The sequence below is a fragment of the Rhinoraja longicauda genome, chromosome 4 (assembly GCF_053455715.1).
Source record: "Rhinoraja longicauda isolate Sanriku21f chromosome 4, sRhiLon1.1, whole genome shotgun sequence".
NCBI classification, from domain to species: Eukaryota; Metazoa; Chordata; class Chondrichthyes; order Rajiformes; family Arhynchobatidae; genus Rhinoraja; species Rhinoraja longicauda.
The window spans coordinates 63,405,610-63,423,889 of NC_135956.1; the positions used below are offsets into that span (position 1 = coordinate 63,405,610).

The 18,280-nt window shown below is 42.4% G+C and overlaps 1 protein-coding gene across 30 annotated transcripts in view; it reads left to right on the forward strand.

Moving 5' to 3' along the window:
- The window catches only part of rims2a (regulating synaptic membrane exocytosis 2a), a 711,765-nt gene that overhangs the window by 506,644 nt on the left and 186,841 nt on the right, over positions 1-18,280 (forward strand). For 7 of the 30 annotated variants that reach the window (XM_078397849.1, XM_078397840.1, XM_078397841.1 and 4 more), the window contains one exon: positions 802-846. The exons of the other annotated variants lie outside the window; for them this stretch is intronic. In XM_078397849.1, coding sequence (XP_078253975.1) covers positions 802-846 — 45 coding nt within the window. The remainder of the gene's footprint in view (positions 1-801; positions 847-18,280) is intronic. 30 annotated transcript variants of the gene reach the window in all.

Consider the following 18,280-nt stretch of genomic DNA (forward strand, 5'->3'; position numbering starts at 1 on the left):
TTTGGGGAATATTATCAGCAAAGGAAAGTTTATTGATGTTCCCCAAGACCTACAGAAATTTGAATGATTAAATTATGTGCTATGGTACAAGAATGACATTGTGGGACTTTAATGGATAGTTGCTGGTCAATGGAAGCTGAGGTCAAAAGAATTGAATGTACAAGATTGGAAGCACAAGTATTCTGTTGCCTGTTCAATCCTTGTGATGGAACAAGTACTCTCCTACGTAAAAATGTCCTTGTATACTTGGCTAATAAATAAATTAATTAGATTACAATTACAATACAATTACAATACAAATAGTTGAAAGAAAGGATAATGTCACTAATCCAGTACTGCACTTAAGCAATAAACATTAAACTTTACCTCTAATGTAAATAATGGAGATCATTGTAGGGAAATACATGCACCATAGCTTCTGTAAGAAGCAGTTTCTTTATACCATAGGGCATAAATAAATCATAGCATGTTTTAACAAAGTAAAAAATCTGCTAAACCTAAAATGAAATAAGAACTCTAGTTGTGTTCAAACTTTCACGTCTCTCCTTTAACTGCATCCATTTGTATCAGGAAATGATGCTTCCTAATTCAAATTGATGTTTGAGCATCGTATGTGTGAATAAGCGTGTATATGTTTGTTTTCCACCTGTGTCATTGTGCAGTTTACAACATGTTAAATCAAATTTCAATTAACATTTCCATGTATTGTGCCGTTAGGATATTGCATTCCATCAGCCTATTTTTTGTTGATGTGTTGCCAGTCTATTAATTACAGTACTTGTGTTTTTTGATCTTATAAAGACGCTGAGGAGAAAGCTCAATTTACACCAGTTAACGGGAGGAAAGGCAAGTTCTATTGAATGCTTTTGGGTGATTAAAATGTAGATGTTAGTTGAATAGATCCCATCTTTGCAGCATTATTTGTGTGTATGTCTCTGTGACCTGATGTTAACTATTTAACTCAATTTTTCTCATGCCTTCCTCTTTTAGTTTTTGTACTGTGTGCGTATCTATTGTTTATATGAACTTTTTGATATTGCTTTTAAAAATTGTGTAATTTTATTCATCAAAACCCAGAGTTCTTTGGTTTGATGTGTTGTCAGAAAGAATAATTTAATTTTAGGATAAATCATTATTTTATGATAATGTAATAAGTCAAAAAAGCAAAGGACCTTTCAACGAGTTAATATAATAACGAAGCTTGGATATCCTCAGATTTCATTGTTCTCACCAGAAAGAAAAAGGGTGGTATGACTATTAAAATAATGGATGTCAGTTTTTATAACAATCCCATTTCCTCTCTACTTAATTATCAGTAATGTAGAAGTGAGATTTTGTTTAAATTAATAAACTTTGTTCTGTAATTGCATCAGGATTCAGAATCCATTTTCAAGCTGAGGTGTAAGCATAAGTGCTATGTTAGCAAAACTTTCCTGAAGCTGGAACCTGGATAGAGCAAGAGATTTGGAACAGCCTGGTGCAATGGCATCAACAGATAAGTTTAGGCACATGCACCAAGTGTCTCCCCATCCCCACTTAATCGTGACCCTAACCTTGGGTCTAGTTGTGTTCAAGTCTCAGGCCTCAACTCCAATTTTAACTCCAGAATATACCGCCATGGTAGCCATGCAAAGGACATAAGATTATGAAAGAGAAGGACAGTTCACCTTAGTTCGCAAAGAATATCTGCATCTCCCCTGGATTTTAACCTTTTCACTGTCATTGGACCTTTATGGGACTTCACGCAGCTCTCTTGCATGCTGGGAGGCAATCAAATATGGCTAAAGATAGACACAAAAAGCTGGAGTAACTCAGCAGGACAGGCAACATCTCTGGAGAGGAGGAATGGGTGACGTTTCGCGTCGAGACCCTTCTTCAGACTGGTTAGGGTAAAGGAAACGAGATATAGAGATAGAGACGTTGATGTGGAGAGATAAAGAACAATGAATGAAAGATGCAAAAAAGTAATGATTGTTAGCAGTTTGTTGGGTGAAAACGAGAGAGAGGGAATGCCGGGGCTTCCTGAAGTAAGAGAAATCAATATTCATACCTCTAGCCTGTAAGCTGCCCTAGCGAAATATGAGATGCTTTTCCTCCAATTTGCATTTAGCCTCACTCTGTCAATGGAGGAGACCTAGGACAGAAAGGTCTGTGTAGGAAGGGGAAGGAGAATAAAAGTGTCCGGCAACCGGGTGATCAGGTAGGTTCAGGCGGGCTGGGCAAAGTTGTTCCGCGAAAGCCGTGGATAAAGGGGCCATGGAAAGTGAGCCAGTGGCACAGATATGAAGCTTGTGTATCATGATTTACTAAGAATAGCTGAAATGCAGGATCTCCAGGGTGGTTATCTCCAGTTTCTACAGACCCCCAAACAGTATCCTGCATATAGGGTGTAAGTTGCAGCAGGAGTTAAAATTGGCATGTAACAAAGGAAATGCCACTGTAGTTATGGGGGATTTCAATATGCAGGTAAACTAGGAAAATCAGGTTGGTTCTGGACCCCAAGAAAGGGAGTTTGTGGAGTGCCTCCGAGATGGATTCTGAGAGCAGCTTGTACTGGAGCCTACCAGAGAGAAGGCAATTCTGGATTTAGTGTTATCCAATGAACCAGATTTAATAAGGGAACTCAAGGTACAGGAACCGCTTGGAGGTAATGACCATAATATGATTAGTTTTAATCTGCAATTTGAGAGGGAGAAGGTTAAACCAGGAATGTCAGTGTTGCAGTTGAACAAAGGTGACTATGAAGGCATTGGAGAGGAAATGGCCAAGGTTGAATGGAAAAGGACCCTAGCAGGAATGACGGTGGAACAGCAATGGCAGGAATTTATTGGCATAATCCAGAAGATGCAGGCTCATTTCATTCCAAAGAGGAAGAAACATTCTACGGGGAGAAAGAGGCAACCTTAGCTGACAAGGGAAGTTAGAGATGGAATAAAACTAAAAGAAAAGATGTATAAGTTAGCAAGGAGTAGCGGGAAGCCAGAGGAGTGGGCAACTTTCAAAGGACAACAGAAGATAGCAAAAAGGGCAATCCGGGCTGAAAAGATGAGGTATGAAACGAAGCTGGCCAAGAATATAAAGAAGGGCAGTAAAAGCTTCTTCAGAGAAAAAGATTAGTAAAAACAAATGTGGGTCCCTTGAAGGCAGAAATGGGTGAAATTATTATGGGTAACAAGGAAATTGTGGAAGAGTTGATCATATAATTCGGATCTGTCTTCACTAAGGAAGACACAATCTCCCAGATGTACTAATGGAAAGAGGATCAAGGGAGACAGAGGAACTGAAAAAAAATTGCATTAAGCGAGAAATAGTATTGGGTAGATTGATGGGACTGAAGGCTGATAAATCCCCAGGGCCTAATGGTCTGCATCCCAGGGTACTCAATGAGGTGGCTCAAGAAATCATGGACGCATGGGTGATCATTTTCCAACGTTCAATAGATTCAGGATTAGTTCCTGTGAATTGGAGTGTAGCTAATGTTATCCCGCTTTTCAAGAAAGAAGCGAGAGATAAAACAGGGAATTATAGACCAGTTAGCCTGACACCAGTGGTGAGGAAGATGCCCGAGTCAATTATTAAAGAGGTAATAACAGCGCATTTGAATAGTGGTAAAAGGATTGGTCCAAGTCAGCATGGATTTCTGAAGGGGAAATCCTGCTTGACGAATCTTCTGGAATTTTTTGAGGTTGTGACAAGTAAAATGGATGAAAGAGAGCCAGTGGACGTAGTGTATCTAGACTTTCAGAAAGCCTTTGATAAGCTACCACACCAGAGGTTGGTGAGCAAAATTAGAGTACATGTTATTGGGAGTAGGGTATTGACATGGATAGAGAATTGGTTGGTAGACATGAAGCAAAGAGTAGGAATAAACGGGTCCTTTTCAGAATGGGAGGCAGTGGAGAGTGGAGTGCTGCAAGGCTCAGTGCTGGGGCCACAACTATTTACAATATATATTAATGATTTGGATGATAGAATTAGAAGTAACACTAGCAAGTTTGTGGATGACACCAAGCTGGGTGGCAGTGTGAACTGCGAAGAGGATGTTAGGAGGTTTCAAGGTGACTTGGACAGATTGAGTGAGTGGGCGGATGCATGGCAGATGCAGTCTCAGGTAGATAAATGTGAGGTTATCCACTATGGCGGCAAAAATAAGGATGCAGATTATTATCTCAATGGTGTCAGATTAGGTAAAGGGGAAGTACAATGAAACCTTGGTGTCCTTGTACATTGAAAGTAAGCGTGCAGGTACAGCAGGCAGTGAAGAAAGCTAGTTGGCCTTCATAATGAGAGGATTTGAGTACAGGAGCAAATAAGTCCATCTGCAGTTGTATAGGCCCTTGGTGAGACCACATCTGGAGTTTTGTGTGCAGTTCTGGTCTCCTAAATTGAGGAAGGACGTCCTTGTTATTGAGGCAATGCAGCGTAGGTTCATGAGGTTAATCCCTGGGATGGAGGGACTGTCATATGAGGAAAGAATGGAAAGACTAGACTTGTATTCACTGGAGTTGAGAAGGATGAGAGGGGATCTTTCGAGATGTATAAAATCATAAAAGGACTAGACAAGCTAGATGCAGGAAAAATGGTCCCATTGTTGGGGGAATACAGAACCAGGGGACACAGTTTAAGAATAAAGGGAAAGTCATTTAAAACTGAGGTGAAGAGAAACTTTTTCACCCAGAGAGTTGTGAATTTGTGGAATTCTCTGCCACAGAAGGCAGTGGAGGCCAATTCATTGGATGAATTTAAAAGAGAGTTAGACAAAGCTCTCGGGGCTAGTGGAATCAAGGGATATGGGGAGAAAGCAGGCACAGGTTACTGATTGTAGATGATCAGCCATGATCACAATGAATGGTGGTGCTGGCTCGAAGGGCCAAATGGCTTCCGCCTGCACCTATTTTCTATGTTTCTGTTTCTATGTTTCTATGTAATAAGTGCATGAAAATTTTGTCCCAAACTGTCTAAATCTTAATGTTAGCTCTGTTTATCAGTAAAGGGATCATTGACTGCTTTGAGGTTGCCTTGCTAGTTGATTTCTTTTGGCAGATGCTGTGATTCAAGAAATGTTACTTTCTATCATTTCTTTATGTTACAAAAGGTAGGCGAGATTGATCCCTGGGATGGCGGGACTGTCATATGAGGAAAGATTGAAAAGACTAGGCTTGTATTCACTGGAGTTTAGAAGGATGAGAGGGGATCTTATAGAGACATATACAATTATAAAAGGACTGGGCAAGCTAGATGCAGGAAAAATGTTCCCAATGTTGGGCGAGTCCAGAACCAGGGGCCACAGTCTTTGAATGAAGGGGAGGCCATTTAAAACTGGGGTGAGAAGAAACCTTTTTCACCCAGAGAGTTGTAAATTCATGGAATTCTCTGCCACAGAGGGCAGTGGACGCCAAAACACTGGATGGATTTAAGAGAGAGTTAGATAGAGCTCTAGGGGCTTGTGGAATCAAGGGATATGGGGAGAAGGCAGGCATGGGTTATTGATTGTGGATGATCAGCAATGATCACAATGAATGGCGGTGCTCGCTCGAAGGGTCCAATGGCCTCCTGCACCTATTTTCTATGTTTCTATAAAAGGGGTTATCATGCCATCGCTGCAGATTTTTGGCTGATTCCAAAGCGACTGCCCAGAGCTAATATTATTAGATACGGGTGCATTATTAGGCACCTTGTGCAATGCAACTGGTTTGAACCTCCTCGTCCCTATTTTAATGGGGTGCCAGGAGTAGCAACATACTCTTATAAAATTGTTGGTGCATTAAATTCATAAGTACCTGTGTGCTGATAAAAAAACAACATTGAATATTTTGAGCTGGACCTCAACCATATTATTAGTGTTATTGTAAACGATCATCCTCCAACAAAAAAAATGTGTCATAAAAATTCTACGGTTCTACAAAAATATATTCTTGTTGATTGAGTGTAAAATGCTAATAGCCAGAAATGTAACATTTCTAAAGTTATACAGCATGTTAGCTGCATCTATTGAAATCACTAGATGCGCGAATTTCACATCACAAAATAGTGTATCACGACTGAAAATTTTCATCCACCAAATTGTATTTGGCAAGATTCCAGAAGAACAGTGAACATCAATATATATATTTAAAATTCTTGTAGGCTAATTATCAATCGAGAAATATCCCATGAGCTCCACTTTTATTTCCACCACTGCTGTTATAAGTTTGGAGATGTTACAAATGTAGTTATCAACAATTCTGGTTGTTACCATTTTGTACTAAACCACACACCTGTAAGATCTCAATTCATCCTCACCTCTGATATCTCAGGCAGCCTTTTGCATAGTTACAGTGCCTTTGACTGATGATCAGATGCAGGGCAACTGGTGCAGGCAGCAGGAAAGGACAGTTTAAGGGATTAGTTATTCAATCCTTTGAAAGTAAATTATAAAATAGAAAAGTCAATTATTTTTAGTAGTACATCTCTCTTTATGTTGTTTTTTTGTAACAGGGCATCAAAAGAGATAAAGGTTAAAGTAAGCAAATAAAACGTACTACTATATTTATCATCCCCACCATAAGCATTTTATATGTACAATCCATATTAAGACATGCTAGCTTTTCTAGCACTTTTCAAGTTTTTAATATATACATTCATTTACAACAGGATTCAATGAATTATGTGGATGTTTTAGTATGTTGTGGGTAAGAATAATTGGAAAGGAATGAACTAAAATTGAAGATAAACATGGCAATGTATTTTTTGAAGGAGATTTGTGCAGGTCGTGCACATTGTGTTTGTCCTGTGGATATCCAGCAGAGGGAGTAAAGCAACCATTGTTGGACAAAGTAAAATGTAATTGGGTTATTGCCTTAAAAGCTCTGCTAATGACAGTTGTCTCCTAAATCATCCATCCTCTTAATCTCCCAGTTTCACAATCCCATTGCACTGTTCATTTATAGGACATATTATCTTTGTCAGAATTTGAGATCTATTTTATGTTCTACTAGACCAAGTGAACCCATTGAGCCCAAACATCTCCTGTATTGGTGCAGCATCCTCTCCTCCCCCACCCCCCCCTCCCCTCACCCCCCTCCCCTCACCCCCACACCCTCCCTCCCCTCCCCTTCCTCATTCCCTCCCTCCCCCCTCTCCCTCCCTCCCTCCCCCTCTCCCTCCCATCCCCTTCTCCTTCCCCCACTCTCCCTCCCCCACCCTCCCCTTCCCCCTCTCCCTCCCCCTTTCCCTCTCCCACCCACCCCGTCCCTCACGCCCCCCACCTCTCCCCCCCTCTCTCCCCCCCCCCCCCCTGTAATGGAGGTTGCATAGCAACCCGCCTCCCGGCCCGGGGCGGCCGCCATTGGTGGAGCGGGGGTGGGGGGGAGAGTCCTGTCCCATCCCGGTGTGGGGATGTTCAGTGCGGTGGGTAGACAGCGGCGCCGGCTCCCCCACTGTTGCTGCGCCGATGCCACTGGACTCTGGGTGGCATGGGGAAGGCGCTGAGCTGGCCGGGGAGAGGAGGGGGAACGGGGGAGCCGAGAGCAGGCCCAGCGCCAGGCCCAGGCCTCGGCCTCCACCTCCACCAGTGCCCAGCCTCACCACCGCTGCTGCTGCTGCTGCTGCCGCCTATCTCCTTGGCCCACCTCAGGCTCTCAGTTACCCAGTCACATCCAGCCCTAGGCTCTGGCTGCTTCCCTCGGCACCAGGCTTGGCTCGCCCGCCGCTATGGAGCCGGCAAACCTGCCCCCAAGAGACAGGCGGCTGAGCGCTGCCCATACCCAGATGAAAGGGCCCCAACTGCGCAGGCACGGGCTCGTTTGTTCTGCGCACACGTGGATGCGTCGGCCATTTTACGAAAGTACTGGATTAACGGGGCCCCAACTGCGCATGCGCATTTTTTTAAACTTTAAAATGTGAATAACTTTAAAAATATAACACCAATTTGAATGAAACTTCATTCATAGCACCACAGTGATATGAATGAGTAAGGTATGCTAAATTTGCCGTGTTATCATGTACCGTTTTGACTGTAGTTCAGGAACAAACAAACAAACAAGAATTTTAGTATATAGATAGATGAAGATTCCTTCAAAGATTCAAAAGCTGTTTGATTGTTACAATTGTACAGGGTCCCGGTGGGGCCACATCCAGAGGATTGCGCACATTCATCTTTGATGGATTTCCATTCAGTTCATGCTATACATAGACTTCTGTCCTAAAATATCCTTGCACATTTCATATCAGTTTTATATTGATGCTGTAGATTTATGGACTCCAGAGGACTTAGAAATTGTGTTATGCTCATTCAGACATAGAGATGAAGATGAAAAAGTCAAGTGCAAAAATGTAGAGGATCTGTGAACTAATTTTTAATAGCACTTGCATGTTTTGTCATGTCATAAGTGATAGGAGCAGAATTAGGCCATTCGGCCCATCACATCTACTCAGCCATTCAATTGTGGCTGATTTATCTCTCCTTCCCAACCCCATTCGCCTGCCTTCTCCCCATAACCCCTGACACCCATACTAATTAATAATCTATCTATCTCTGTCCTAAAAATATCCATTGACTTGGCCTCCACAGCCTTCTGTGGCAAAGAATTCCACAGATTCACCACCCTCTGATGAAAAAAAATCCTCCTCATCTCCTTTCTAAAGGAACGTCCTTTAATTCTGAGGACCTCTAATCCTAGACTCTCCCACTAGCGGAAACATCCTCTCCACATCCACTCTCTCCAAGCCGTTCACTATTCTGTACATTTCAATGAGTTCCCCCTTCATTCTTCTAAACTCCAGCGAGTAGAGGCTCAGTGCTGTCAAACATTCATCATATGCTAACCCACATCTATACAGTGCATTCAGAAAGTATTCAGACCCCTTCACTTTTTCCACATTTTGCTCCGTTACAACCTTATTTTAAAATGGTTTAAATTCATTTTTTAATCATCAATCTACACACAATCCCATAATAAAAAAAGCAAAAACAGGTGTTCAGCAATTTTTGCTAATTAAAAAGAAATAACTGAAATATCACATTTACATACGTATTCAGACCCTTTGAGTTTATGTTCATCCTGTTTCCATTGATTATCCTTGAGATGTTTCTACAACTTGACCTGGAGTCCACCAATAGACAATAGACAATAGGTGCAGGAGTAGGCAATTCGGCGCTTCGAGCCAGTACCGCCATTCAATGTGATCATGGCTGATCATTCACAATCAGCACCCCGTTCCTGCCCTTTCCCCATACCACCTGACTCCGCCAAGACACCAGTGGTAAATTAAATTGATTAGACATGATTTGAAAAGACATACACCTGTATATGTAAAGTCCCAAAGTTAACAGTGCATGTCAGAGCAAAAACCAAGCCATGATAGCAAAACATGGAAAAGGTGAAGGGGTCTGAAAATGTGGAAAAGGTGAAGGGGTCTGAATACTTTCTGAATGCACTGTATATGACTTAAACTCTCGGTTTGTTTGTGTGTATATGTTTATATATGTTTATGTATGTTTATGGTAAAAAAAAATTAATCCACTTTCAAGATCACATTTTTAATGTTTAAAAAATCACTTTTCTATCTCTCTTTGGCAGTCACCTGCATATGACCTCACAATGGGAAGCCCACGCGTCCGCACAGTTGTGGCCCGTTGATCTAATTCACTGGAACACACGCACGCACGCACATACAAACACACACCGCTCTCCTACTTCTCCTCTTCCTCCTCCTGCTCCGACATCTTGTGCGCACATCCCGCCGCCGTGCTGACCGCTGGGGTTGTAGTCCCAGCAGTTGCCAGAGGGGGGCAGCACCCACCCTAGTGGCGGTCAATGAGTGGGCGGTTTACGAGAGCGTCAGGGGAGAGGGGAGGAGAGGAGGGTGGGAGGGAGCGGGTGGTGTGGGTGAGGGGGTGAGGGATGGAGTGGTTGGGGGGGGATGGAGGATGGTGGGGGGAGGGAGGGCGACGGAGTGGGTGAGGAGGGTGGAGGGAGAGGGGGGGATGGAGGGATGGGGGGAGGGAGGGAGAGGGGGGATGGAGTGGGGAGGGGGGATGCAGTGGGTGAGGGGGAGGAAGGATGGAGTAGGTGAGGTGGGGGATGGAGTAGGTGAGGTGGGGGATGGAGTAGGTGAGGTGGGGGATGGAGTGGGTGTGGGGGGGAGGAGGAGGGATGGAGTGGGTGAGTGGGGGGGTGGGGGATGGAGTGGATGAGTGGAGGTGGGATGGTGGATGAGGGGGAAGGGGGAATAGAGTGGGCGAGGGAGGGATGAAGTGGGTGATTGGGGGGGAGGGGGTGGAGTGGGTGAGTTGGGGGGAGGGGAGGAGGGGTGGATTGGGGAGAGGGGAGGAGGGGGGATGGAGTGGGGGGAGGGGATGGAGTGGGAGTGGGGGGGTGGGAGAGGGGATGATGGGTGAGTGGGGGGAGGGAGGGAGGCGGGGGGGTAGAGTGGGGGCGGTGGGAGGGAGGGGGGAATGGAGTGGGTGAGTAGGGGAGGAGGGGGATGGAGTTGGTGAGTAGGGGAGGAGGGGGTGGAGTGAGTGGGGGGAGGGGGGTGGAGTGGGTGAGTAGGATGGAGTACCGGAGGGCCCCTAGGAGTGGAGGGGGAGTGTGAGGGAGGTATATGGTGAGGTTGAGGGGGGATGGTGGATGAGGGGAGTGGAGGTAAAAAGGGGCATTGAGGGGGGATGGTGTGCGTGAGTGGGGGGAAAGGGAAGAGGGAGTGGGGGAGGGGAGGGTGCTACACCAATGCAGGAGGACTTTAGGTCCAACAGATGGCCACCGGATCCATGCGTCCACGGTTGGAGGACGGTTGCCATTTTGTGTTCAGCTCCTGCGCGTGCGCAGTTGGGGGAGGGTTGTGTTCTGTTCCGACCACAAGCTCGACGCCTGATTGCTCCAGGTCCCACATAGGGGGAACGCCAGCGCTCCCTGCTCCGATTGGTCCCCGGCATGTCCTGATTTGCTCCTGCCACGTGGGTTCCATTGATTGGCTCCGACCTCCCGCTCGACGCCCGATTGGTCCGGATCCCACTTGGGGGGAGTGCGGACACTCCCCGCTCTCACTGGTCACTGGCAAGTCTTGATTTCTGCTGCCGCTCACCCCTACATGTGGTCCATTAATTGGCTACGACCTCCCGCTATGACGCCCGATTGGTCCGAGTCCCACATGGGGTAAACGGTTTCTTCCCGCTTAAAGCAACTGCCGTCGAGGGCGAGCTGACGCTGCTGCTGAATGAGGGCACAGTCTCGAGGATCTCCAAGTGAGGATTTAACCATAAAAAGCAAAGACATTCCAGATAAGATATATTTTATTTTAAAGAAAAAAATGCCATTTATTTTAAAGAACAAACGCGATTTTCCCATGTCATGATGGGAACCCAGCGAGGAATGGGCCCAACAGGTGCACTTGGTCTAGTATAACCTAAATAGCCCACATAATCCACATTAAGTTTTGGTTACTGAAGGGAAATTTTACATGCAACACAACACATTCAGCCCAGTATCGATTGAAAATCGGCAGAAAGTGAATTTGGATATGAAATTTCATCTTAACACAAAGATGATGAAAGGGAATATGTAATATTAAAAATCTATTTTAATACAGACATTAAATCCACTTTAGAGGAGAAAAGCAACTGTTAATTACAAACTTGCAAACTATATGGAAATTAAAGAAAAAGTAATATAAAACTGCATGAAAAGCTGCCCAAGCATAATGAGTGATAATTGAAATAGTTCAAGGTGAAAGAAGCCGAGGCATGGAGATCAATTAGAACGAGACTAGACTTCCTGCACCGTTTGTATATAACTGAACCAATTATATGTAATCACTGTCAAAACTAATGGGTATTGTCTGACAAAACTGTCACTGGCGACTACAATCCATCATTCAAATCTGTACAACTGCTGCACATAACCACAAACTGTTAAGGCCCTCATCATTCTCTAACTTTCTGCTGATTTCTCCTTGATAACTAATCTTTCTAAAATTTTGTAATATGCAATACGTTTATTAGTTTGGCACAGTTTTCATACGGCACGGTGGCGCAGCGGTAGAGTTGCTGCCTTACAGTTCCAGAGACCTGTGTTCGACCCTGACCACGAGTGCTATCGGTATGTTCGTTCTCCCCGTGCCCTGCTTGGGTTTTCTCTGGCTGCTCTTGTTTCCTTCCACTTTCCAAAGATGTTCAGGTTGCGGTCTAACTGGCTTGATAAAATTCTAAATTGTCCCTATTGTGTAGGATAGTTGTGTTGGTGTGCAGGGATTGCTGGTCGGCGCAGACTTGAAGGGCCAAGGGGCTTATTTCTGCACTGTATCTCTAGAGGAAGTTAAATTAGGTATTTAATTAATTGAGGAAATACCTAATTAGATCTTTTTTTTAAAATTACGGACCAGTGATCATAATTCTATTCGTTTTTAAATAATTATGGAAACGGATAGGCCTGGTCCAAAAATTGATTTGGGGCAAGGCAAATTTTGATGCATTGGACAGGAATTTCCGAATGGAGAGGGCTGTTTGCAGGTAAAGTGACACGTGAGCGTTTTTTAAGTGTGAGGTGGGAAGAGTTCAGGCCAGCATTTTCCTGTTAAAATGAAAGGCAAGGCTGACAGTATAGTGATTCCTGGATGACGATATATTGAGGCTTTAGTTAAGAACAATAATATATGTCCCAGGTATGGGTATCTGGGATCATGTGAATCCTTTAAGAAGTTTAGAGCATGTTGGAGTACCCTTAAGAGAGAAATCAGAGAAACCAAAAAAGTAATGAGGTAGCTTTGGCAGATAAGGTAAAGAATCCAAACAGATTTTATAAGTATGTTAAGGGCAAAAGCGTAATGAGGGAGAGCATAGGCCCATTTAAAGATCAACAAGGATGTGGAGTCACGGAAGGTGTTCAATGAATATCTCTCACCTATATTTGGCAAGGTGTTCAATGAATATCTCTCCTCTATATTTGGCATGGAAGAAGACATGGATGCTAGAGAACTCAGGAAAGTTAATCGTGATGTTTGAAGAGTAGGTGCCAAAGGTCTTAAAATGTTTAAAGTAGATAAATCTGCAGGAACTGATCAAGTGTCCCCCAGGACATTGTGGGACGTTAGGGAAGAAATTGCAGGGGCCCTGGCTGAGTCATTTGTGGCAGGGATGGTGGTGATGAACTGGTTGTCTGTTTTGTTTATCCATGGTGTGGATAGGGCTTGTTCTTAAATACCCTACGCAAGGGCATTTTTGTGCGCAGAGCCTTGCCACTATGTACAGTAGGTCCTTCCAGTGAGGATAGGCTGGCTTCAGAGCAGGAGATGATTTTGGATCCACAAAAAGTAAAATCATATGCCACAGGCCACTGAATGCACAGGTGAATTTTTGATGTAACATCTTTTTCTCCTTCAAATATTTCCGCACAGGAACATTATTCATACTGATTCTTAGGAAAGACACATTGTGTCCATGTATATGTATTGTCCTCTGCTTAAGAAATTAGATCAATGCTGACATGTTTATATAGCATAATTAATATTTTTGACCAGAGATGAATTTCTACGCATATATCTACATGGGTACCGAAAGTTGTTATTTCAATGGAAGATAATTTCAATGGTAGAAATGGCAGATTACACATATTAAAGTTGTAAAAATACTGCTTCCAAATTGTTCAAGCCTTACTTTAAATACATTTAGTTAACAATGTTTAAATTACATTATTTATATCCACTTATCCCACTATATATCCTGAATGTGAGATTTGTGAGGTTAGGTTCTCTGCATACTATTGCCACTGGTTGAATTACTGACTTGCTTTGGTAATGAACAACATTTATTGTCTTCTATGGAGGGCCTGCACTTCAGTAGTATGTCAAAATAAAGAAAGCTAATAGTGAAATATAAGTAGGCATCCCTACGGTATGTCTGCATCTGATAGAGAAAAAATAGTATTTTTTAAATGAAATATATTGATAGGAATGCTGTCCTCTGTAGTACTCATCTGTTGTAGAATAAAGGCCCTTGTGAAAATCTGACCCTTCTGTCTTCTTTAGGGTTAGAGATGTTTTGTTGTGCATTTTCAGCTTTGTCGCTATCAGAGTCTGATACTGTTCTGAATCTTGTTATGTGCAAAGAATATTTTCAAATCATTTGTTTATTCACCAAATATTTTGATGACCGTTATCACCACTTTTCCCAGTCTTTATTCACAGATATATTATTAACTAAAGAATAATGACAATTCCTCTCTCCACCAATGCGTGTACAACTAATCCACTGATTGTAAAATGTGAAGTTAATTTTCTCGTTTCACATTTTGCACAATAAAGCAGCATTTTATTTTCAATTTTGTGTTTATATTAAATGTGCTGACATATCCAGAAAATAAAGATCTTAACCAAATAAAGTTAACCAGATGAAAAACATGACCACAATCACCAGTAAATAAAATATAATCAGATTAATAAAGCAAGTTTCCTTTATAGAAGCAATATCAACATTTTAAGTCAATATTTTCTGTGGAGAAGCGTTGCAAATTGATATAAAATCATTGTATTGAGGTATATATAGTATCTGATCTGATTGGATAGTATGCAAAACAAAGCTATTCATTGTACCTCTGCTGACATGATAATAGTAAACCTGAATTGTCTATGAAGCACATCATTAACATGATATTTTTGTATTACTGTGCATTTTTGTATTACTGTGCATTTTTTGTTCCGACGAGTTTTGTACCAAAACTATTTTGGGCTTCTTCCCTTTTAAAAAAAAAAAATGTGATTTTCAAAATGAAACCCTCAATCCTAACTATGTTTGAACAATGCTAGATGTGATTCAGTTGGTGTCAGCACTCTGTCCAAGTGAGGAGGAAAACATTAGATCTTTAAAGTGTTTTTGTTCCATGCAGCTGTGCAATTTAATCATTTTAATTGCTGAATTTGCAAAATAATATCCCTTTTACACAAGAACATGATCATGATGATTGCATATACTTTGCTTTTAAGATATATTGTTCAATTTATTTTATTGTATTTCCTAAGGTAGATGAACTGTAATACTAATTTACACAGTATGTTCAATTATCAGAGCACCAGGAATGATGATGGATGGCTGTGTACACTTTTTATTATCCTTATCTATGGATGTCATGTTTTTCTCTTCTACTGGTTGCAGGAAAGGTTTTTAAGTGGTTGAAATAGGTTAGCAATCAGTGCTGATTTATCACTGTTGGATGTGCGTCACTGAGAGTACAGCCAGGCAGCATTCAGATAATCTGTTTACCTCCTGCTCTAAAGATTAATGTACTCAACCCAAAAGCACATAAACTTGCGTGCACAGATTCTTATGCAACATGTTCCCCCTGGTTCCAGAAATTCAGTTGCGTAATACTGTTTATTTCAGCATTTTCCAGTTAAAAATAGATTTTCCCAGTGTGAGTGGCTCTGATGACCATTTTGGGCTCACTTCTCAGCATGAGCCACCTGAACACGTGGAACAATTTTCACTGCAGTTGCATGAAGGATAATGCCATTCCCCATGTAATGCTCCTTTGGACCAATGTGGTGCAAATTAAACTAAATTGATCCAGGAATGGTAATTATTCATTAGTATCACAGTTCATATTTGTTAGGATATAATGTGACTTAAATTGCACAATCATGTTTTATTACTGCAGTGTTAGATTGGGGCACCGATCTCCACCAATTTTTTGTCTCAATTCTTGCGATCCATTTGACCACCATTAACAGTAATTCTACCCTGCCACCAACTCAACTACCCCTCCCTCAAAAATTCTCCTTCCCCTATCCCTGCAAGACAAACACCACGTTGAATTACTCCTGCTGATCCTCCGTTTGTTTTTTCAATTTTTAAAGTATTCAGCTGAAATTTAGAAAGGGGTACTCTTCATCAAAATGATTCTTAATTGATTGTTAGCGTAGCACATCTATTTGTAGACCACCATGTCCAAAATAATTCACTCTCCAACAGAAGTACAGAGTCTGCTTGCTTCCTCCTTACCAGACCAAGGTTATTGACATCAGCTGCATCATGCTAACAGTGGCTCCAGGGCATATCAGGGATCTGTGTTCTGCATTTATTATTTACTTGACCAAATGGACCCGTTGGGCCCAAACCTCTCCTGCATTAGTGCAGCACCCTCTCCTCCCCCTCTCCCCCCTCCCCTTCCCCCTCCTCCCCCTCCCCTCCCCGCCTCCCCCTCTCCCACCTCCCCATCCCCCTCCCCTCCCCCTTTCCCCCCACTCTATCCCCTCAACCCCTTATCCTCCCTTCTCCCCCTCCCTCCAATCCCTCCCTCCCTCTTCCCTCCCTAGAAGATAGATTTAAACTTTAAAATGTGAATAACTTTAAAAATATAACATCGATTTCAATGAAACTTCTTCCATTAGCACCAAAGGGACGATGGTGAGTAAGGTGGGCCTAAAATTGTTGCGCTATCATGTACCGTTTTGGCTGTAGTTCAGGAACAAACAAACAAACAAACGAGAGTTTTAGGAAATAGATGTTTAATATTTAGGTCTCAATTTCAGAATGAGACATTAAATCCATGGCCCCTTTGCTCTCTTTGATGGATCTAAAAGCATTATTTTGAGGGGGAATTAACCCATTGTCCCAGATAAAATCTCCCATTCAACATTTTGAACAAAATCTGGTCATCTAATCATTAGCACAATGCTACTTTAAAATCGGTATTTCCTACATGTTGCAGGGTCTGCCTTTCAAAGAGTATTTCATAGAAATAATTTACAAGATTCTGAAAGGGAGGCAGCTGAGTTACTGCTATTGAACTGTTTTTGTGTGTGCACAGTGGTGCAGCGAGTAGAGCCATTGCCTCACAGTACGAGAGAATCGAGTTCACATTGTGTCCATTTCATGATTCATGTTATCATTTCTGTAAATGTTTGACATTGAGAGCTGAAAGACCTGTTTCTAGGCTGTGTATTTCTATGAGAATTCCATTCTCGTGATGAGAACTTCTTTGGATTCTTTAATTTTGGGTGTACTTATATTAAAGTCCATCCCATTGACTTAAAATTTAGCTGGTGCTTAATTTATAGTTTGTAGAAAATGTGCTCTGTATATATAGACAGGTTTCAGCATAAATGCAAAAACAATTTCAGTTTCAGTTTTTCAATCCACATTGGAATGTGAAAATGTTGAGATTAGATTGTATTCATTTATCTATCTGGAATCTTTCCATTCTTGTAAGCCACCATTTCATCTTCATTTGCTCTCAAACTGACTGAGGCTCCAGTTTGAAGCTGTCTGGTTGTACTGTCTGGTAAGCAATTGGCAGGTTCCACCAAAATCAGGAACATGGAATCTTATAGCTCAGGGGATCCATTTGCCTGTACCGGCACTTTGAAAAATCGATCTTGTTTGTCCCACACGTCTGCCCTTTTTCCATTACATGCTGTTAAATGCTAGTGTGGTAGATGAGTCAGCAACTGGTCACTTTCAAAATACATGAGCAGGACAAGATAGCAGTGTATGTGGTCTGCTGGGTAGAACACATATCAGAAGGCACCAACCTCTTCAATCTCTTTTCACGAGAATGGAGATGTGGAGCAATGGAACCGGCCAGGAAGAGAACAATACCTAAAGCACAAGAACAAATAAGTGATATGCTGGCAGTCCAACATTCTGGTTTTCATCTATGGCAGGAAGGATGAAGAAATTCGTCTTCACCATTTATGGGTATTTTCTGCATATGTTATCAGTGCTGCAATATATCATTTCTTTTGATATTTAAGCCTTTACTAATTTGATAGATTCTCAAATAATACAATAGAGATAGTGGGCTCTAACAATTGTTCGACCTTAAAGAAGCCTATGATCTGGATAGATCAGGCATTACCCCTGTCTTCCTGACTAGTCTTTGCAGACCTGCAGGATTGAGGTGCCACAGGATGTGGATGTTGGCTGTACTGTCATAATACATGCTCATCATTCCCAGTTATCAAAAGATCTGTTCCATTAGCAGCATCACAGTGACGCAAATAGTAGATTTGCTGCCTCGTGGCTCCAGTAAACTCCAGTCAAATCCTGGGCTCCGGTACTGTCTAGTTGGACAGTAAAATAGTATGCATGTTTTCCTGTGGTCAGGTCGGTTTCCCAGCTGCTTTGGTCTTCTTTAACATCTTAATTGACCAACCCTGGAGTAGCCGGAGAAAACCCATGTGGCCACAGATCAACTAAGGAACAGGAAACAAAATAACCACCACAGAGTTTCCTTTCTGCTTGTTGTAGGGACAGAACTGTGTTCTAAGCATATTGGAAACTGCTCTAGCAAGTGGGTTTCTTACC